The 23,064-nt window shown below is 42.2% G+C and overlaps 1 protein-coding gene across 2 annotated transcripts in view; it reads right to left on the reverse strand.

Annotated features, from left to right (window-relative positions):
- The window catches only part of ltbp4 (latent transforming growth factor beta binding protein 4), an 85,349-nt gene that overhangs the window by 36,965 nt on the left and 25,320 nt on the right, over positions 1 to 23,064 (reverse strand). For both annotated transcript variants that reach the window (XM_072695307.1, XM_072695305.1), the window contains exons 5-9: positions 19,700 to 19,921; positions 8,069 to 8,296; positions 4,662 to 4,981; positions 4,253 to 4,355; positions 649 to 717 (exon numbers count right to left, since the gene is read on the reverse strand). In XM_072695307.1, the coding sequence (XP_072551408.1) occupies positions 649 to 717; positions 4,253 to 4,355; positions 4,662 to 4,981; positions 8,069 to 8,296; positions 19,700 to 19,921 (942 nt within the window). The remainder of the gene's footprint in view (positions 1 to 648; positions 718 to 4,252; positions 4,356 to 4,661; positions 4,982 to 8,068; positions 8,297 to 19,699; positions 19,922 to 23,064) is intronic.

The following is a 23,064-nucleotide window of genomic DNA, read 5'->3' on the forward strand; positions in this document are numbered from 1 at the left end:
ACTGTGAAACTGGCCCTTTAATAGTCATCAACAAGCTTAACTTAGACAGTGTGTTATTTCAGATGCAGGGATTGATTAATTTCTCATTGTGGCCAGAGTGTCCCTTTATGACAGATTAATGTTTCTAGTTTCAATTTGATTTTAAATCAAATTTTAGACTAAATGTTAGAGAAAATGCTAAAATATAAACTGTTTCTAAATCTATGCTCCCATACTTCAGGCCTGTGCACTGTTTAAAGTATAAGATGCTTGAGGAACTTTTGGAGGTTCTTCAATTGGAAACTGTGGAGGAAATCTGAAGGTGGTTTGAGGAACCTTAAAAAAGTTTTAGAAGAAAAAGGTTCCTCGAAGCACCTTAAGAGGTTCAAATTGAAGGACCTCCAAAAGTTCCTTGAGGAACACATACATCTTTCTGAACTGGTGTAATCTGCTATCAGGAGCAGACAGCTTGTCTCCATTGAGAAGAAAAAACACACACACACTGCTTTATTAATGTGCTATGTGACAGAGTACTTCACCCTTTATCTGATTGGCTGCTCTGAATGGAACACCACACACACTCTCTCTCACTACACAAAGCTGAAGGTTTGTCATATGAGATAATCAGAGACTTCCTGAAGGCTGTAACGAAGCGATCAGTGTACTCACCCACACACTGCGTACCGTTGACCCTCTCAAAGCCTTTCGGACAGCTCCCCTCACCCCTTCCTCTGCTTCCTGTGAAGAAACATCACAATCCTTCATTCTGATACACAGAGTCAGCGGAAGCACAACATAGGTGTTTCTAATAAAGTGGCCAGTAAAAAGTACAAGGTAGTTTTTTTAAATAAGTTATATAAGTTTTTTAAGTTTTTTATATAAGTTAAATAAGTTTTTAAAAAAAGGTATTAGAAGCACAAGGTAGGTGTTTCTAATGAAGTTGCCAGGGAGTGGAAGCACATGGCTTTCCAATAAAGTGGCCAGTAATAAACATCAATGTAGGTGTTTCCAATAAAGTTGCCAATAGGTGGGTATTTCTAATACAGTGGTCAGTGAAAGGAATCATGAGGTAGGTGTTTCTAATAAAGTGGCCAGGGAGAGGAAACACAAGGTGGGTATTTCTAATAAAATGGCCAGTGAATGGAAGCATTAGGTAGGTGTTTCTAATAAAGTGGTCAGGGAGAGAAAGCACAAGGTGGGTATTTCTAATACACTGGTCAGTGAAAGTAATCATGAGGTAGGTGTTTCTAATAAAGTGGCCAGTGAATGGAAGCACAAGGCAGGTGTTTCTAATAAAGGTTCCAATAGAAGCACAAGGCAGGTGTTACCAATAAAGTGGCCAGTAATAAAGCACAATGTAGGGGTTTCTAATAAAGTGGCCACTGAGTGGAAGCACAAGGTAGTGGCTTCTAATAAAGTGGCCAGTGGGATGCAAGCTGCAAGCAGATATGGGAAAAAATAATGAGCAGATATTACAGAACAACCCAACATGAACTGTGTTTAAGCATCTTCATACAACGAGAATTAAAGAGAGTAAGAAAGCAGCGGGATCTCCAGCCAAGACAAACATCTCTCTGGAACAATGAATTATTCTCCTGCGTCTGTGGTCCTCGGCCATGAGAGCGGAGGAAAGAATGAAGACCCTTTCATTCAGAGATCAAAAAGTGTTTCAGAGAGATCATACTGCTTTAGGAAACAAAGGCCATGTCAACGGACAGCGAGAGACAGCTGTACTGCCTTGTTTTCCTCCCTGGTGTTCATCTGCACTCATCTCCTTTTAGTAGTTTTTTGTGAGCAGGGAGAAGTAAGTGTGTATTACAAAGGCATAACAGCACTAATCTTATTATTTATCTGCCCACAATTTCAATATAAGAACCACGTTCCAACTCTGGAATATTTCATTTGATCTGGAATGGTCATTGTGTAGTAATCCTTACAAATCCTAGCAATCATGTGGGATACCAAAGCAAGGACCTTGCAACATCACAGCAGCCACTTTGGACACCATAACAACCACACCGCACTGATACAAACACGAAAAACTAGATTAGTAAGCCTAAAGCCATCTAACATCATCCTAGTAACCACCTGGCAACAGTGGCATTACATGGAAACCACTTGCAATAACATTCCAACTGCCTATTAACACCCCAGCAACCAATTTGGATATCACAGCAATGATCTAGGATATGAAAGCAAGCAACAGAGCAACAGTATTGCAACCACTTAAAACAGCAAAGCAGCTGCCTAGCAACCTGGAATCCCATAGCAACCTAGACGACTGGGTCAGAACATCTCCAAAACATCAGGCAGGTCTTGTAGGCTGTTTCCAATATGCATTGGTCAGAACCTACCAAATGTGATCCAAGAAAGGACAACCGGTGAACCAGGGTCAGGGTCAGGGGACCTAATGCTTACTGATGCTCATGGAGGCCCCAATCCCACAACTTACAGGTCTTGAAGGATCTGCTGCAAATGTCTTGGTGCCAGATATCACAGGACACATTCAGAGGTCTTGTGGAGTCCATGCCTCGAATGGTCAGAATTGTTGTGTCGGCACAAGGTGGACCTACTCAATATTAGGCAGGTAATGTTAATGTTATGGCTGATTGGTGTAAACGTACTAACAGCATTACACCAGTAAATCGTGGCTGATTTAGACAGTTTCCCTGATTATAATGAGAGTACATACTCATGTCGCTAGTTGTTAGAACAATGTGTTGACTTGAACTGTCTACATTGTCGCCGATGGTCACAGAATTACCAGAAGATTTAGGGATAAAGCAAAGTCCCAGTTTTTTGCAGTCATCTTCCACGCAATCCCCTGATTGTGCTGGGATTCTACTCCCAACATAGACCTAATCAGAAACCAAAAAAAAAGCTCATACTCTGGAATGGTCAGGGCCAGAGCCTCCCCAAGGTTGCATTTTGCGTTTCACGTTGACGTCCCTCAGGGTGGAACTTCATGGCTTCATGAACTTCATGAACTTCATAACACACAATGTTCTCCAGCACTGGTCCACGTTCAGCATTGTGTAAAAGAATTGTGTAACACTATAATTAACATCATCAACCACAGCAGGTCCCCAAGAGGTTACAAACGTGAAGCTAGTCCAACCATTGTTCTGGAGAGCTTCAGCACTAAGTTCAAAACCATCCTGAGACTATCAAGGAAACGTCATAAAAAGACCTCCCTTTGTGATATAACCTGGCAGCTGTATCTGGAACAATAAATAATAAATAATGGATAATAATAATAATACTAAGGGACTGTTAGAAATTCTGTGGTGTTGTTCAAAAATAGACTGTTAGTGATGGAAGGTGCTGGTTGAAGGGCACAGGCGAGACGCAGGGTTGGAATAAAAGCTCACAGGGGGATTAAACATGCTCTAATGTTGATCTAGGTTGGCTGAAGGAGAGTAAAGTGCACAAATATGGTGAACTCAAGATACGTTTAGCATGTCTGGACTAAAGCTATGAATAGAAACTCATATCTGATGTCGCCACGTCACTGCTTTCCTCCTTTCCTGAGGTATGGCTCAGAGATATTAGCAGTCTGGCTAATAATACCGTGAAGGGTGTGTGTGTAAATGTGTGTATGTATTAATGCCCCCAGGATACTGGATTTGACAGTGTCTGAGATCTTGACCAAAAGAAAAAAAAAAGTCTTAGAACCCTTTTTTCCCCTTAAGAGCCAGGTGTGGTCTGACTTTGGCGGATTGCTATTTCAATGACCCATCACGCATGATCTGGGAAGGCGTGCTGAAGTGGTGGAGCGCCTCGCCTCTAGAATAATGTTATTTTAGTTTGTGTTCTGTTTATTGTTGATGTAAAGGTTTGCATAGCCGCCAACTGGCATGCGCTATGGGTTTGTGAACTGCTGCGTGTCCATGTGTGTGTAATGAGAGGGGGTGCATGCAATTCAGTGCCAAGATAGCAATGAACGTCTGACTGTTGAGGTCTGCCTAGGTTGTTTTCAGTCACTGGCGCACCGGTGATAGCAATATGCCAGAAATTGACCTGAACACACCTCATTTCGAGACCACCACACCCATCGGTGTAGATGTATTCGCAAGCACCGTTGCTATTTAAACAATGCAGGTGGATAGCGTGAAAATAGACTGTTTGCGGTGTGTGAGATGTGTGAGATGAAGTGTCCTTTTCCAAAACTTTAGTTATTACATAATTCCATTATATGTCCAGTGGGTGAGGCACAGACACACACACATACTGTGTAGAAATAAAATGACTGAATGAGTGTCCTCAAACATACCTGATGAAGATGGGCACAGTGTACACTCATTTATTCCCCAGGCCAGACCATCACCCCTACAGCACGTCTCCTGACTCCGCAGGCCAGGCATCGGGGAACTACACTGTGGGACAAAAATAGAGTAGAGTTTTATTAATTGATTTTATATTTAATTAATTAATTAATTAATTAATTATATTTAATTACTTTTAAATATTTAAGTTCTACTAATATTAATATCCAGAAAAATTCTAATAACATTAATATCCAGAATAAATTCTAATAACATTAATATTCAGAATAAAGTTCCAATAACATTCATATCTAGAATGAATCTCTAATAACATTAATATCCAGAAAGTTTTTAAGAAAAAAAACATCTAGTGTCCCGATTTCCAGAAGCAGCCTGTTTAGTGTGTGTGGTGCTTACCTGTCCGTTGCGAACCTCTCTGAAGCAATATTTAAAGCCGGACGTCTCTGTGTAGGTGGAATCACCACGGATGGTCTGGGCCTGGACACGAGCGGGTTTAGCCTGGTCACGAGGAGGTGGGGCCTGTATACGAGGGGGCGGGGCCTCTGCCCTTTCTCCCGGCAGAATGATAGAACTGCGGGATCCGGAGAGTCCGGATGACCAGGTGACCATCTCTGACTGCTCATGCACAGTGGGGCCAGAACCCACCTTCAGCACCTGGTGGATCTTCACACTAGCCTCAGGAGGGTGTTGCACCCGCACCTTCACCATGGGGGAACCTGGAGGAGGGTCAGCAACCTTTTTTTTACAAATACATTCACACACAGCAGCTGTCACAAGCTCATTTACCTAATGAAATTCTAATGTAACATTTATACATATTTTTTTTATTTATGTATAAATTTTACATTTTGAATTTTATATTTAAATATTTTTAGAAATATTTTATTTTATTGTATTTATTAGCGGTCTGCTGTTCTGAGGGCAGCTGGTGGTCTGCATGGGCTACATGTAGTAGGGGGCTCTTCTGGGAAGTGACAGGGGGAGGTTGAAATGGTGTCTTAGTATTTCATTGATGTCGGATGCCAAAAACTCTCCACCACCTCCTAAAGAAGAGGATCTGCGTCTGTACGTCTGCTAATACTATTTTGTGGAGGAGAAATCAACACCAGAACGTCCTTGGAGAAATGGTTTGGTTTGCAGACATTGGTTATGAATGTCTTACCTGATAGTCTCACAAACACCTGACATGTCTGCTTCTCCTCCACAAAATGGTAATAACAGACGTATAGATTTTGGGGGGATGTTGCAAATGTAGCACTTCATAGATGCAGGTCCCTTTACTTCTTTGAAAGTGGTGCCCCCAACATCCTGATCTCTTTGTGTGGGAAAGCTAGTTAGCTATGCTCTAAATCTGTATCTTGGCGGCACGTTAAACTGCACTTTTTAGGGCTTTTCCTGCTCACAACACACCTGACAGACTAATCAGCTCATTAACAAGCCCTTTCAGAGCTGCAGGGGTGTGTAAAAGCAGAGAATCCAATAAAAGGTCAATAGCAGTGTATGTACCCCAGGACCAGGGTTGAGAAACACGCTCAAGAAACACGCTCAAGAAGGTATGGCATACTACAGTCAAATCCAGAAGACGAGCCAAGGACTTCTCAGAGGTGCAACACTTCTCTGCAGTGTAGCCTATGGGCTACATAAATGTTATTACTGCAAGTGGGTTATAGGATTGGTTATTATCATAGTAATGTATGACGGCAGTGCGTAAATCGAGTAGCCACTCCCATCTCAGTCATATATGCAGATATTTTTTATCCTGTTCAAATCGGGCATTATTATGTTTTAACAGATGTCCTGTGGCAAAATGTAATACTCCACCTGCCCACTCCTGAATAGGGCTTATGTGCAATTTCAAGTCTTTTGTTCATAAATAATAACATAAATATAAAAATTCAGAATGTCCAGTGTGTTGTCTTATGCTACAGTTGAAACCAGAAGTTTACATACATTATATAAAAAGCCACATATGCACTTTTGTCCTCACTGTCTGACATGAATTTAGAATAAAGTTTTCCTGTTTTAGGTCAATTAGGATTACCAAAATTATTTCTATTTGCTAAATGCCTGAATAATGAGAGAGGGATTTTTTAAGGGAATTTTTATTACTTTCTTCAAAGTCAAATGTTTAAATACACTAAGCCTGAGAACATCATCCCAACTGTGAAACACAGGGGTGGCAGCATCCTGTTGGGGGGCTGTTTTGCTGCAGGAGGGACTGGTGCACTTCACAAAATAGATGGCATCATGAGAAAAGGAAGTTAAAGCTTGGGCACTAATGGGTCTTCCCAATGGACAATGACCTGGTGCATACTGCCAAACTGGTTACAAAAGTGGCTTAAGGAGAACTTTTGGAGTGGCCATCACAAAGCCCTGATCTCAATCCTATTGAAAATGTATGGGCAAAGCTGAAAAGGCGTGTGCAGGCAAGGCGGCCGACAAACATGGCTCAGTTACACCAGTTCTGTCAGAAGGAATGGGCCAAAATACCTGCCAACTATTGCGAGAAGCTTGTGGGAGGATATTTAAAAACTTTGACCCAAGTCATACAGTTGAAGGGCAATGGTACCAAATACTAATGAAATGTATTTAAACTTTTGACGATTTTGAATTTTGAAGAAATGAATAAAAATTGCCTTAAAAATTCCCTCTCTCATTATTCTGGCATTCCGCAAATATATTTAATATATATTAAAATATATTTAGCAAAAATAAATGTAAATCAAGTAGACCTAGTGATGTTACATCAAAGCAAAGGCTTACTGTATATTCTTTGCTCTGAATAAACTGTGAAAAACAGTAACACACGTGAAAAAGGCTTTTGTCAGCAGACAAATCCAAACTGTTGGACTGGTTCAAACAATAGCCTCACAGATCTGGTCACTGCCACAGAAGACGTGTCAGCTTACAGCACCGAACACGCAATGATACCAGCGCTCCCCAGAGTAAGTCTCAGAGCCAAGTATGTGGAAGGAGGTTGCGCAAGACCTCGGTGTAAACAGAGCGGAGTCCTGCGGAGAGAGGAGCTCGTTCTCTTCTCGTTCTCTTGAGCTGATCAGCTTCACTTTACAGAACGAGTCCTCAGAAGAAAAGTGAAGTTCTGCAGAAACACAGAGCTCTCGCTCCTTACACATACTCCAGTCATGAGTCATGAGTGTGGCCTGAGCTGTGGAAACGTAGCAGAACCTGGCACACACTCACTCACACTACTATGAACACACTCACTGCCTAGATCTCAGCAGCAGTCAAACGTCTGGATCCACCTGACTGAACTATATGCTATGGTCCAAAGGTCTGTATTGGCAATAGAACAGGACAATGTACAGTATATTGTGTTCACTGGAACACAGGTACAGGAGTTGTGGGAATGGGGTGGGGTGGTCATTCAACATCCTGATCTCACTGCAATGCAATCAAATCCTCACAGCAATGCTCCAAAATCTAGTAGAAAGCCTTCTCTAGACAGTAGAGACAGTTACTCAGAAAAAAACAGGATCAACTCTTTTTTAATATCTGTGATTTTGAAGGAAACAACAAATGTGTAGGTGTCCCAATACTTCTGTCCATACAGTGTATTTATACGCATTGCGCTTTTTTTTTTTTTTTTTACAGGATTTTACACAAATATGGTTACGGAGAGAGGTCTTGTGCAGCTCCACCAAAGTTCTATAGTGCAGTAGCAGCATTCTGGCCTGGGTGGGAATGACAGTGACGCCATGATTCCCAACATGATTCTGTTCGGTCCAAAAGATGTAGAAATGTTTTGAGGGGTGGACTGGCGGACAGTGAGGGGTTTGTCTTACCGCTGGTTTGTATCTGCTGTGGACTCTGTAAAGGCAGGATGTACTCTGACTGCGTCAGTCCCTGGTTGGCCAGAATTGCAGAACTGGAGAGAGGCTTCTCAATGTCATTGGCTGAGGTGGCGGAGGGGACAGGAATGTGGCAGAACTTTCCAGTAAAGGTCGGGGGACAGAGGCAGCGATCCTTCTGAACACACACTCCTCCATTTTTACACAGCATCGGACACAAGACTGCAGAGAGGGAGAGAGAGAGAGAGAGAGAGAGAGAGAGAGAGAGAGAGAAAAATGGGGGGAAGAATAAGTTCAAGTTCATTAATGCAGTGCGTTACAGAGGTCCAGGCAATAGTGGGTGGGGCAAAACCATTGTAGGATGAATTAGTGGGGCAAAAGTACTGTAGGATGAATGGGTGGGGCTTAACCTGCTGTAGGATGAATGGGTGGGGCTAAACTACTGTAGGATTCATTGGTGGGGCTAAACTGCTGTGAACTGGCCGGGTGGGGCTAAACTGCCGTAAGATGAGTGAGTGGGGCTAAACTGTTGTAAGATGAATGTGTGGGGTTAAACTGCTAAAGGTTGAATGGGTGGGGCTAAACTGTTGTAAGATGAATGTGTGGGGTTAAACTGCTAAAGGCTGAATGGGTGGGGCTAAACTGCCGTAAGATGAATGGGTGGGGCTAAGCTGATGTAAGATGAAGGGGTGGGGTTACACTGCTGAAGCTGAATGGGTAGGTAGGTCTAAACAGTGGGTGGGGCTAAACTGCTGTAAAATGACTAGGTGGAGTTTAAGCTGCTTTAAACTTAATGGGTGGAGTTAAACTGCTGAGGCTGAATGGGTGGGTCTAAAGTGCTGTAGGTTAAATGGGCGGGGCTAAACAGTTGTAGGCTCCAGTTTTCTATGTGTGGGCTCTTTAAGGAAGCAAAGATATTCTTCTGTAGTTTATCATGAAGTGATGAAAACCCCAAATCCCTTCTTGGCCGCTCTAAAACTGACCCACAAGTCCCTAACAGAAAACAGCTTCACAGCTTTAGAGCACTGAGGACCAAGAACCAGCCAAGCTCAGAGGGAGAGCTGTTTACTGTTCGACACAGTTGTTTCCAATAGCTTTCATATGCAAACCATTACACTAACTTTCAAACACTGCACTGATACCGAACAACTAGAAAAGGTAGGTGTTTCTAATAAAGTGGCCAGTGAGTGGAAGTAAATGGTAGGTGTTTTTTAATACAGTGGCCAGTAAGGAAGCTCAAGGTAGGTGTTTCTAATAAAGTGGCCAGTTAGTGGAAGCACAGGGTAGTTGTTTCTAATAAAGTGGCCAGTTAGTGAAAGCAAACAGTAGGTGCTTCTAATAAAGTGTTGAGTTAGAGAAAGTAAAAGGTAGGTGTTTCTAATAAAGTGGCCAGTTAGTGGAAGCAAACAGTAGGTGCTTCTAATAAAGTGTCGAGTTAGAGAAAGTAAAGGTAGGTGTTTCTAATAAAGTGGCCAGTGAGTGGAAGAAAAGTGGGTGTTTCTAATAAAGCAGCCACTGTATAAGCACAGGGTAGGTGTTTCTAATAAAGTGGCCAGTGAGTGGAAGAAAAGTGGGTGTTTCTAATAAAGCAGCCACTGTATAAGCACTAGGTAGGTGTTTCTAATAAAGTGGCCGGTGAGGGGAAGTAAACGATAGGTTTTTCTAAAAAAGTAGCCAGTGAGTGGAAATACAAGGTAGGTGTTTCCAGTAAAATGTCCAGTGAGTGCAAGTACAGCTTGGTGTTTCTTATAATGTGTCCAGTAAGAGGACGCACAGGGCAGGTGTTTCAAATAAAGTGGCCAGTCAGTGTATATTCTGGCCTAAACCAACCTAAACTCGCAAAGGTTCAGATGATCCATTAAGGTCTTTATGAAACAGCGTAACTTAGACAGTCAGGCTGTTGTTTTGACCTTTCCTGTCTTCTTGCAGCTGTGAAGAACACGTGTGTTTAAGTGTGTGTGTATAAAGAAGTCTCTAAGTTAAATTCCCTTTACATTCATTCAAAGAATTGTATTCATATCCTACTTATTCCCTATTCACACACAAACACACACACACACACACTAAGTCTGTTAGCCAGGCCTAGGCGGAAGTTGAACACTTTCCAAGGTCCACACTTATTCATCATTTTTACGGCGAATCTCTGTCTCTGAGGAGATCAAGAGTGATCTGGAACGTGTGCATGTGTGTGTGTATATATGTGTGTGTGTGTGTGTGTCTGTGTGTGTGTTGATCCAGAGCGCTCTTTCTCTTAAAGTCTGACTGTGTTTCTGACTGTGCTCAATGTCTGTACACTCAGAAAACAACCACAAGTTTAAACGTATGCTCTAGTTATACATGTTAAACAAGTTATACATGAAAGGAGCAGGTGAAAAATCGAACCATCATGATTGATCTCTGATCCCAGATTCAGTCGATCAGCCAAGATATGTTTGCTATCTAAAAATTGGTCAGAAATCTACATAAACCTCAGGCATTTAGCTTGATTTCAGGAGCCCTCTGAGGCCTTCAGAAAGAAGGTTGTGGATGCAGAAGCACAAAGATAGGTGTTTCTAATAAAGTGGCCAGTGAGTGAAAGCACAAGGTAGGTGTTTCTAATAAAGTGGCCAGTGAGTGGAAGCACAAGAAAGAAATTTTCATAAAAAAAACTGCCAAGCTCTGTATGGGTATTACGCTTTCACACACACACACACACACACACACACACACACACACACACACACACACACACACACACGTGCACGTCATATGTCCAGCCCCCACCCCTCTCCCCTGACACTGCTATGGCAATGCACTCACACACTTAAAACTAACAAAACCTAGTTGTTTGCTGAGACAAATCACCCCAGCTGTGTGAATGTGTGTGTGTGTGTGTGTGTGTGTGTGTGTTTATAGTGCTGGAGGCTAAGGTTTACTAAGTAAAGAGATGAAGAGAAGCAAAGCCTTTTAAACTTGGATGAGAGCTGATTCCAAACACTATCGTTGTATAAACAATTGGGTAATAAAATATATATTATTCATAATAATAATATGTTTTATGTGTATAACTGCGTATAACTGCTTTCACAAACCTAAAGTCATTCTACAATAAGGCGCTGTGCTTTATGGATTATGTACACTGCCACAGACTTTGTGGGCTGTTAAGGAGTCAGTGAAATGTAGAATATGGTAAGTGTTTATGTTTGATAGGACTGTGTTATGGGACTCTTTCCTGTCTGTAAACACAGATGACGTCACTGAAACCTGGACACAGCTGATCTGCATATAAGAAGTGACTGGGATGAGTAAATGGAACAGAAAACTTAATGTTAAGAGATGGGATTTAAATTCATGATCCTCATCATCAAACACTTCATCAGGAAGACTAGACTAAAACTGGTCATACCACTGAAAGGGCAAAATCCTTGAGGAACCTTTGGGGAAACTGTGGAAAAACCTCAAGGTGCTCTGAGGAATCTGCAAGAAAAGGTTTTTAGATAAACCCATTCCCAAGCTGGAGGAGCCCCTAGGAAAACAGATCTTCAATGGAACTACTCATTTCTTTTACTGTGTAGTTCTTCCTTTTGCTCTCAAAACAGCCTTGGTTCTTCATATAATAGATTCCACAAGAGGAGAGCATTCTTATCGTCCATTTCCCACACCACTGAACCACAGCCTCCAACCAGGACTGTTTACACAAAGCAGGTTGGGCCCATGGATAGTGTTGGTGCTAAATTCTGACTCCATCATCTGTGTTCCTGAGCAGAGATCCAGATTCATCAAACCAGGCTACATTTCTCCAGTCTTCAACTGTCCAGAGAGCTTGTGCCCACTGCGGCCTCAGCTTTCTGTTCTTGGCTGACAGAAGTGGAACCTGATCTGGTCTTCTGCTGTTGTAGCCCATCTGTCTAAGGGTTGGACATGTTGGTCATTCTGAGATTCTGCTCATGACAGAGTGTACAGAGTGGTTATCTGAGTTACTGTGGCCTTTCTGGCAGCTGAAGTACTCTGTGAGTGTACTTGATTTGTATACACACTCAAGGGGCTCCGAGTGGCTCAGCGGTCTAATGTGCTGCCACTATGGCCTAGGGGTGGCGAGTTTGAATTCCAAGCCATGGCGCTTTGCCCTCAGTGGCCAGAGTCTGAGAGAACACAATTGGCTGTGCTCTCTCCCCTCAGCTCTCAAGCTTTGGTCGTCCAGCTTTGGTTGCTAGCTGGTGTGGCAGTTGGCAGTACCAAATTAAGAAAAAAGGGAAAAATTTAAACTAATTTTAATATATGTATATTTATGTTGTAGAGAATTTGACAAAAGAGTGAATTTTACATGTGCGTTTTACAGCCAGACGTTTTTTCTTGATGGTGTGCGGTAAAAGTGGCTATCAATCAGACTGTCTGCTGCCCGGATGTTATTAGGGAGCTGATTCCAAATTGGTTGCTTAGTTTAGTTAGATTTTTTGCTTAGACTCGTCCAATTACCTTAGAAAGTTTTCTATACTTGGTGTTACATTGGGTCAGGCTGGTGCAGCTGAAGTCAACCCAACACACCTTAAAGTGATGCTTTATCTAAAAGTAAACACTCATTTTCAGTCCTTACACCCAAATGTAGTCGATCTTTATATTGATATTGATATTGATATTTCAGTGCCGTTCTGTTCAGCTCTAAAGGTTTGGTTTGTTTCCATCGGAGTGTTTCCATCGTCTCTGCTGTTTAATCCTCTCACTGATGTGTCTGCATTTACTTGACCTGTACTATGGCAGAGATCTAACAAAGCCAACCATAGATTTATTCTGTCAGTGTCAGAAACTCTCATTCTGAACAAGAAACACATGAATAGGAATATAAGATCACACAGCAGTGTTCTAACATTTACCAGAGTGACTTACAACAGTGCTTTGCTATTTCCTTAAGAAAAACCTCAGCTAGTTTGAATAGACTAAAATTCAAAGATACCTCTAAGTTTAGACACTACTAAACACAAGTCAATAAGGTGACCACTCTTCTATTCGCCCGAGTATTCTCGGAAGAGGTGGGTCTTCAGTCTGCGTTTGAAGACAGCGAGCGACTCTGCCGTTCGGACACCCAGGGGAAGCTTGTTCCACCACTTTGGTGCAGGACAGAAAAAAGCCTGGACGAGTGTCTTCCATGGATTTTAACCTTTCTCTGAATAAATAAAACAAGAAGCTATATAAAAAGCTATTGTTTCCATTGCAATAATACTGAGACTACTGGAACAGTTCGGAAAAAAGTAATGCAGAACAAAAACACAGCGCATCCAACAAGAACAAAAGCTTCGTCGATCTTTTATACAGTAGTCTTACCTGTAATCCTGTTAGGTATGATAGCCTGCGTTAGCCCAGCTAAAATCTGTTAGCTAGCTTTCACTTGTAAGTAAAGTTGTCAACTTTATTTAGCTTGCATTAGCCTAAGGTGAACATTTTAGCTATAATTAGCCAGTGTTCCCAGTAAACCTGTTACCAATGGTTAGCCTGCATTAGGCCAACTTAAACTTTCATTAGCCTGAGTTAGAGCTGTTTGTTAACTCAGCAAACAGGTGTTATTCTGAGTTAAACTAGCTAAGTAGTTTTTGTTAGCTAGCTAAAGGGTTAAAGCTAGACCAAATTAGCCTGAGTGAAAGCTATCGCTTTTAGTTAGCTTGCATTAGCCTGAGTTAAACATGTAGCGTTTGCGTACTCTGTGTTAGCTTCAGTGAAACAAGTTAGTCAAGATTAGCCAGTGTTCGTCTATATCAAACCGACTGAGCGTGCGTTTACAGAGATGAGTAAATTGGAGACAGTCTAAGTCCAGTGTTTGTTTGCAACATTAGCCTAGCATCTCTCGTTGTTTACATTTCTCAGCTGATCGACTGAATCTGTTGTCAGTGATCAGTCATATGGGCATTATTTTTTTAGCACCATGCTAACTGGTGTACATATGCATCCATTACCTGTTGGCTACATTAGCCTCTAATGTGAAACTAAAGAAGCCAAACCTCAGACACCAGATCTGACTTGCCTGGGGGAATACATTCTGGGTTAAGCTGAATTTTTTACTGAACTATTGTTTTAATCAAGAGCTGTTAGTGAGCATCTCTGATCTTCTGAGGTTTTGTACACACACAGCAGAGATGAAGGTTTGACCCACATTAGAAGTGTGGGGCGGGTCGCCGTCAGGTTCCGTGTTGACATTTCACTAACAAATCAGAGAGAAGACGGCCAGCTGCTCTTTATGACATCATTTCCTCCCCACTGGGCTGATGTATACCGCTAAAAAGACGTAGAAGGATGGACATTTAGACTAGCTGGAGTGAGGAGCGTTTTGGGGGCAGGCACATGTTCAGTCTCCTATACACACACATACACTGGGCATGTTTCTGTACACTCAGAGAGAGAGAGAGAGAGAGAGAGAGAGAGAGAGAGCAAGAGGGAGAGGAAGAGGAGAGAGAGAGACAGAAAGAAAGAAAGAAAGAGATGTAGAGAGAGAAAGAGGGAGAGAAAGGGTAAGAAAGAAAGAGAGAAAGAAAGAGATGAAGAGTGAGAGAAGAGCGAGGGAGAAAGGGAGAGAAAGAGAAGGAAGAGAGAGAAAGAGAGAGAGAGAGAGAGAGAGAGAGAGAGAGATGAGAGAGAAATAAAGAGAAAGAGATGGAGAGAGGGTTATGGGAAGTAGGGAGAGAGGGAGGGAGAGAGAGAGAGAGAGAGAGAGAGAGAGAGAGGGGTTGTGAAGGGAGAAATGTTTGAGGTAAATTAAAGACACATGCTGTAGGGCCGTTCTGCCAAGATCAAAGGGAGATCAGTGGATCACCACACACACACACACACACACACACAGACTCACCCTTACGGACCATATAAACATATATGACCGTATATTCTGTTCTGGAAAAGTATACTGATCATTATTTCACTGAAGATGATCTTCTGTGGCATTAATCAGCTGTGACTGTAATAGAGACAGAAAAGCACACTAACTAGATTTATGATAGCAAATCAGAAAATCAGAAATGTACTATTTTATATGTATATATTTTTATTATATTTGCATAAATGTGTATATTGTATCTATTCAAAATATTTTGAGAATGAATATTGAACTGTGAATATGAATCTAATCATTTTGTTACATTACTTGTTGTGCCTCATTCAAAAAGCAGCCCAGGCTGAAACACTCTTTATAAAGCCAGAAAACAGGTTTCAGAACTGCATCAGTTTGGGTTCTGTGACACATCTGCCCACCAGCAGCTGTTCTAAGATCAGTGAGATTGTCAGAGATGAATACAACATGGCAAACAGGGCACACACACACACAGGGACGGACATGGTGGAGAGATGGAACTGCCAGAGAACATATTAATAAAACACACACACACAGAACAATATTGATGGTCTTTGGCTCGGTGCCATCATCCAGATGTTTCTGCTGCTCTCAAGTCGTCTCCAGGTAAACCAATTAACCCTGACAGAGATAACTCACATTGTAGTGCAGCACTGTGGAACACTGCACTGTATTTAAGGGGGTGTTTTAATTTATTCTTAACAATTATTGTATTTTGTTTCTCATGCACACTGTGTATGTCTACTGAAGAAATACTGTAATATCTTTCTATAATACTGTAAGATCTTTTAAACCTACAGCATAATACTGTAAGATCTTTTAAACCTACAGCATAATACTGTAAGATCTTTTAAACCTGCAGCATAATACTGTAAGATCTTTTAAACCTGCAGCATAATACTGTAAGATCTTTTAAACCTGCAGTATAATACTGTAAGATCTTTCAAACCTACAGTATAATACTGTAAGATCTTTTAAACCTGCAGTATAATACTGTAAGGTAATTCAAACCTGCAGTATAGTCCTGTGAGATCCTTTACACCTACAGTATAATACTGTAATATCCTTTAAACCTACAATATAATACTGCAAGATGATTCAAATCTGCAGCATAATATGCCAAGTTCCTTCACACCTACAGTACAATACTGTATGATCATTCAAATGCACAGTATAATACTGTAAGATCCTTCAAATGAATATTGAATTGTGAATATGAATCTAATCATTTTGTTACATCACTTGTTGTGCCTCATTCAAAAAGCAGCCCAGGCTGAAACACTCCATATAAAGCCAGAAAACAGGTTTCAGAACTGCATCAGTTTGGGATCTGTGCCACATCTGCCCACCAGCAGCTGTTCTAAGATCAGTGAGATGAATACAACATGGCAAACAGGGCACACACAGTTTAATACTGTAAGATCATTCAAAACTACAGTATAATACTGCAAGATCATTAAAATCTGCAGCATAATATGCCAAGTTTCTTCACACCTACAGTACAATACTGTACGATCATTCAAATGCACAGTATAATACTGTAAGATCCTTCAAACCTATTGTGTAAAACTGTAAGATCCTTCAGAACTACAATATAATACTGCAAGGTTCTTTAAATGCACAGTATAATACTTCTATAGTATAAGGTCCTTCACATCTATAGTTTAATCCTACAAAACCATTTACCCCATTAATGTAATAGTGCACAGTTCTACAGTATAGTACTGTAAGGTACTTAAAGATATTTATTGGGGCCTTAGCAGAGACCCTATGCTCTAAGTCTAGCAAGTGTTCTGCATGGGCCACATAACGCAAGGAGCACTGTTGGGAAGCGACAGGGGGGGCATTTTAAACAGTAAAATGTTCATCTGAGATGTCAGAAAGCCCATGACTATTAGAGATGACTTAACATGTCCACGTGGCTTGAGGAGAGTGTGCACTGATTTAGCTACGAGGCTAATGTAGCTAACAAGCAATGTTTGTTCCAATACTTCTATTGCTTGTTAGCTACATTAGCCTCGTAGCTCCAGTGTAGAACTAAACATGTCTTCGAAGATCGACGACATTTGGGTGTTCATACAAACAAACCAAAGCAAAGCAAATTAATTTTGCTGACCATAAGCAAGTCTGGTCCTGATGCCTAACACGTGTGTGTGTGTGTGTGTGTGTGTGTGTGTGTGTGTGTGTGTGTGTGTGTGTGTGTGAAGCTAGTTTCTGAAGCTAGTGCTTCATACAAACACATGGAAGCTCTTCATTAACTGTGGAATTTGCAAAAACTAATACATTTAATCTAAATATAATCCATCTGCCCCAGAATCACGTCTCCAAAAACAAGCAGCAGATCAGTTCAACATTTTTTTAAATTCTCCTCAAAGCCTTCCAGAGATGTTCCTTTACCTTATTTCATTTAGATCAATGAGTGTAGAAAACATGGCTAGTGCAACCCCTTTTAAAGGTGAAGCCACCACAGGTCTAGCGCTAGCTGGCCATCCTTAAATGTTTCAATGACAAAACACAAAGGGCATTTTCCATCTAATTTGTCTTCTCTAAACTGTCTTTTCAACAGCTAGTTTTCCCAAACGTTGTTAGTTCCTCAATCTGGCTAACTGTCAAATACACAACTGTGAAGAAGTGGACCCAGGGATTGGGCTGTTTTTAAGGAAGATGAATTTACAACACCGCTACATACATAAGCTTCTGCCAGGACAGCTGCATTCCAACTAAAGCAGGGGTGAAGTACAGTAATGGCAATGGTTTTCAGCTGAACTCAGACAGCTTTGTAGAAAAAGGAGACAGCATTCAGTTTAGAAAGGCCTTCAAGAGATCAGCAACTACAAGGTGAGAAAGACTGTCCCTCTCCTGAACAACTGCTCAACAAACTGAATGAGTTCTTCTGTAGGATTCAACATTAAAAAGACAAGCTCTAGGCCTCCACCCCTATGCTGGCACTCTAACCTCTGCCCCCTGCTCATCTCACCATCAGCAGAATGTTCCAAGGCTCTACAGGAGACAAAAGATGAGAACAGCTCCAGGACCATTTCCAACTAATCACTGAAACCTTTCTCTGTTCCCACATGTTCTCAACCATCATCCCTGTCTTCCGAACTAATGAACATTACAGGACTAAATGGCTACAGGCTGGCTGCCCTGACCTCTGTAGTAATAAAGGTCTTTGAATGCCTGATTCTAGCCCACCTGTGAGCTATTACATACCCTCTGCTCGACCCCCCGCAGCTCGAATACAGAGTAATCAGGTCTGTCAATGATGCAGTAATCTTGGCCCTGTATTTCCATGCTGGAGCATCTTGACAGTCCAGTTCTTTTTCTGGACTCTTTCTGAGCTTGCAGGCCAAACAGAGCAAGCTGTCAGTGCCAGATTCCATCTGCCTGTGGATAATGGACTTCCTGACCAAAAAGAGGCAGCAGGTGTGTCTAGGAAAAGATTTGTCAGACATCTGGATTCTTAGTGCTAGAGTACCATAAGGTACCACAAACAACTGCATCCCCAAGAATCCATCAGTGCAGATACGGATGACTGTTGACGACTCTCTGGTAGTGGACCTCATAACCAATGATGGCAAGTCTGCCTACAAAAGTCTGCTGCTCACCCCTTTAACCTCAATTACCATGGCATTGACCTTTACAACACCCCCTTACTGTGGCCCTGAACTTTACAACCTCACTTACTGTGGCCCTGAACTTTACAACCTCACTTACTGTGGCCCTGAACTTTACAACCTCACTTACTGTGGCCCTGTAATGTACAACCCCCTTCCAGTGACCCACAATTTACTGCAGCAGAGAATTTTACAAAACCCCTTACTGTGGCCCATAACTTTACAACCCCCTCAACTGGCCTTGAACTTTACAACCCCCCTTACTCTGACCCAGGACTGTGACACAGAACTTTACAAAGTGATGATAAGGACCTTGTGCTCTTTGTCGGTGTGTTTAAGGCTTGTATACGTCATGTGTCACATATTTTCAGTGTAAAATCAAACCAACACTTTCTGGGATGCTCTCTGGATGGGCAGTGAGAAGAATGTGTGTAAAATGTGTGTTTAACCACAGATTAGCACAAAACATGGAATGCTTTGAACAGTCCACAGGTTGCTGCCATAACGTGGTGTAAAGTTTATGACTTTCAGCCCTTTCTTTTATGTTAAGAGTGTGCGTATGCTACACAAAGCTAAAAACGTACACACTGTGGGGTTTTGCACACACACTCTTCTCTCACACGTAATCAGCCTGGAAATAACCAGCAGGTCTTGTATAAATAGGTCAGAGTGTTTCTGGAGCGCCGGAGCTCATTTCCAGCTGGACACGAAGCTCAGCTAACAGGACCCCAAAGAAAACACACACACACACACACACACACACACACACACACACACACACACATACACATACACATACACACACACACACACTCACTGCTTACTTGCGTACCTGGGACCATGGATACACCATTCACTTTTTTCACTCTTTCTCTCTCACTCTTTCTAATAAAGCGACCAGTAAGTGAAAGCACAAGGTAGGTATTTCTCATAAAGTGGCCACTGTAGAATAACAAGGTTGGTGTTTCTCAAAAAGTGTCCAGTCAGTCAAAGCAGGTGTTTCTGATAAAGTGGCCACTGTATAAGAACAAGGTAGGTGTTTCTAATAAAGCGGTCAATATAGAAGCACAAGGTAATTGTTTCTTATGAAGTGGCCAGTGAGTTGAAGCACAAGATACTCTAGATGAACCTAGTAACTCACTGTATGTGTGTGTGTGTGTGTGTGTGCATGTTTGTGTGTGTATGTTATAGGTTACTCACACACTCTGAATCCGGATGACGCTGCCCCATGTGCCCTCTGCTGTTCGCTGTTGTAAACGGTGGTGATGTTTCCCCGCTCGCAGTAGTTGGTGCAACGGTTCTGGGAGCATCGCACCCTGCAGATCGTCGGAGTGAAGAGGACTTTGATCCGCTCCGAGCTTCCGAGGAGCCCAAATGTCCGCTGACCGTTAGGGGTGTGACTGGTGGCCGTCTGACCGCCAGCTGGACGACAGCGCAAAGTTAAGCCAAAGCAAAGCAGCACAGTCAGTCTGAGAAGCATGATGAGTCCTGTTTACACGCACATTACACACATAAGCACATGCTCACACACACACACAGCAGAGTCGAGCAGTTGGAGGAAAAGTCCAGAAAATGTCCTTTTCTTTCTGCTTTTGAGACAAAAAGGTGGAAAAACACAATTTGTATCTGCAAAAACAAAAACTTCCTCACAGAAACACACACCACCTAGAAGACCCCTAACGCTGCGTCCGGACCCCAACACCTGTGTGTGTGTGTGTGTGTGTGTGTGTGTGTGTGTGTGTAAATATATGCATGTGTTTAATGAGAGAAAGAGTCTGTCTGAGTAAAGTCAGTCGTCCTGATAACTGAAAGCGATTTAGAAAGCGCACTGCTTGCTAATATCCAACTAAAGTCTGTAACTGAGAAATCCATCACTTTCAGAAATCCTCACCACCGCTGGACACACACACACATTGCTGCGCGCTTCTCTCTGCTCTCAGTCATATGAGCACAGAGAGAGAGTAAAAGTGGGCGGCGAAAGAGAGAGAGAGAGAGAGAGAGAGAGAGAGAGAGAGAGAGAGAAAACTGAGAGGAATAGGGAAAAGGGAGTAAGAGTGGGAAACTGAGAACTGAGAGAGAAAGAGAGAGAGCTGAAATCTCAGCCTCTCTGGCACAGTACATGTGGATGAGGTCAGCATTGTTTAGTAAAGTGTGTGTGTACTTACATGTTCTTCATTTCTCTACACTGTACACTTTACATACTAAGCAAAACTCACAGTGCCAACTAATTTAATTAAATCCCCACTGCATAAACCAATCAAACAAGACCAATTTAAATATCTCAAAACAACTAAAAGAACAAGAGCTTTCTCCACATTCAACACAAAATGCCACTTTTAAAGATGACTGCAGTCTCAGGATTATTCAACCCCTTCATGAAAAGCATCTTTAGGACTCAGTAGAGACCCTTTAGCGGTTATGACCTGCTGCAAACGTGATGCCTAGCCAGACACCAGCTTCTGAAAGCATTCCAGAGGAATCTTAGCCCATTCCTCATGGGCAGTGGCCTCCAGTTCACTGATATTATCGGGTTTTGCTGCTGCAACCGCCTTCTTTAAACCCCACCAAAGATTTTCTATAGGGTTCAAGACAGGCCACTGTGACGACCACTCCAGAATCTGCCAGGACTTCTTCTAAAATACTCCTTGGTGGATCTTGAGGTATGTTTGGGATCACTGTCCTGTTGGAAGGTCCAGGCACTTGATACTTGATGGAATTCATCTTGCCCCGCAAGCGCTGCTGGTTTCCAGTTTCTGAAGTCCACCAAGGCTCCTACTAAGTGCTAAAGACGCTTGTCATGAAGGGGTTGAATAATCCTGAGACTGCAGGTCTACTAGGAATTATTGTTTGATAAGTAACTACTATACGTGATTCAGTATCCACTATGAATGTTCAGTTTTCTATCCCTACACCTAACAAGCCCTGTCATCCTAACCACAACCCCAAACCTGAACCCAAAGCACATAATTGAAGTCTTTAGTGAAGCAGCCTTCATGCCTTCAGTGTACAGGAGCTGCTAAGAGGCTCAGTGAGAAGCTCAAGTGTACACATCTGTCCCAGACTGCTCAGGTATGTGCCACGAACAGTCTAGGAGTTCAGTGCAAAGCTTCCTGAAAAGGCTCCATCTGACAGGGGAACCGATTTATCCTCTACACCTGTGTCCCAGCCCTGCCAAATCCAGCTAGCAGAATAAGGCATGGTGGAGCACTAAATTAGCCTTGCTACTGCAGGGAGGATCCAGTGCTGTCTGCCTCCACATAGAAGATCTACAGGCTGTCTTATCCCAAAGTACCACTACTGGTGGTATCTTCCAAGGGACGCCTAAGGTCATGGAACCAGCCTCCTGAAGTCCTGAAAAGCTGTTTTAGAGGACAGGACAATTTGTTTAGTTTAAGTAAAGGTATCTGTGCCTGTGAAACTGGCCTTAGAATTAGAGAAAAGGTTAGGTTAGTCTCTAGCAGCTAGCTGCATGGTGTTGACATCTGATGTTTGATGAAGAACAGTAGTGTTTTGTGGAGAATGATGGAGTTTTGAGAATAATTATGGGGTTGGAGAGTGTTTAGTGGACAATGCTGATGGAAGTTGGAGAAAGTTAGTAAACAGCATATCAGACAATGTTGAAGTTCATCTGATAATGATTTCGATTGATTGTGTTTAATGGAAAGTGAGGTGTTTGGTAACTGTCTGTACTGTCAGGGAAGGCTGTCTACTAGATTCTGATCTAGTAGGATCTGATTGCATTCAGCAACAAGAGCGTTAATGAGTTCTGGAACTTCCCAACTCCAAAGTATTGGATGGAGCCCCACATCATTTTAGAGAACACAGTTCCACAGCTCCACTGCTCAGTGCTGGGGGCGCCAGGGAGTCCTATTCTATTGGCAGTTCTTCTCTACAGGGACTAGACAAGCTGTGTGTCAGCAATGAGTGCTACTTTAATGAGCCGAATACCTTCATTAGAAGGGATATCCACAAACATTTGGACTTTTGGTGTATATGGTGGGGAATGGTGGTCTTTGGTAGGTGTTTGCTGGAGAGTGATGGAGAGTTGGTGTATAGCGTATTAGACAAAGTTGATTTTCAATGGAGAATGTTTTCAAATGACCGTGTCTTAAGGAGAACGCTGGTTCTGGTGGACAACACTGGAATATGATGAAGAGTGGTGATGAAACCTACTGGGTGGTGTGCACTTGGGAGTCCTGGTTGTTTAGTTAGTGATATCACTGGTTATAATTACTGTTATTACTAATGCTTGACATAGCTTCATGTGGGCCCTACTTACGCAAGTTCTCTTACATAACAAAAAAACTAAAATCCCACCACAACAAGAGGAATGAGAAGAAAGAAAAACCCCAGAGATGTAATCTACATGTGCATGTACTACTAGGAATTGGGTTCTGCTTATTACACTCTATTTTCTTATCCTGACTTCACAGGTCGCTATGCAACCTCTTGCAACCAGATCAGGGACGAGGTCAGTGTGGACACAGAGGAAAACACTGAGCATATCACTGTGGTTACCAGCTCTGCCAATATCAACACTGTGTCAGACAAGAATCCTCATTTGG

This window comes from Salminus brasiliensis, chromosome 13, assembly GCF_030463535.1.
Source record: "Salminus brasiliensis chromosome 13, fSalBra1.hap2, whole genome shotgun sequence".
NCBI lineage: Eukaryota > Metazoa > Chordata > Actinopteri > Characiformes > Bryconidae > Salminus > Salminus brasiliensis.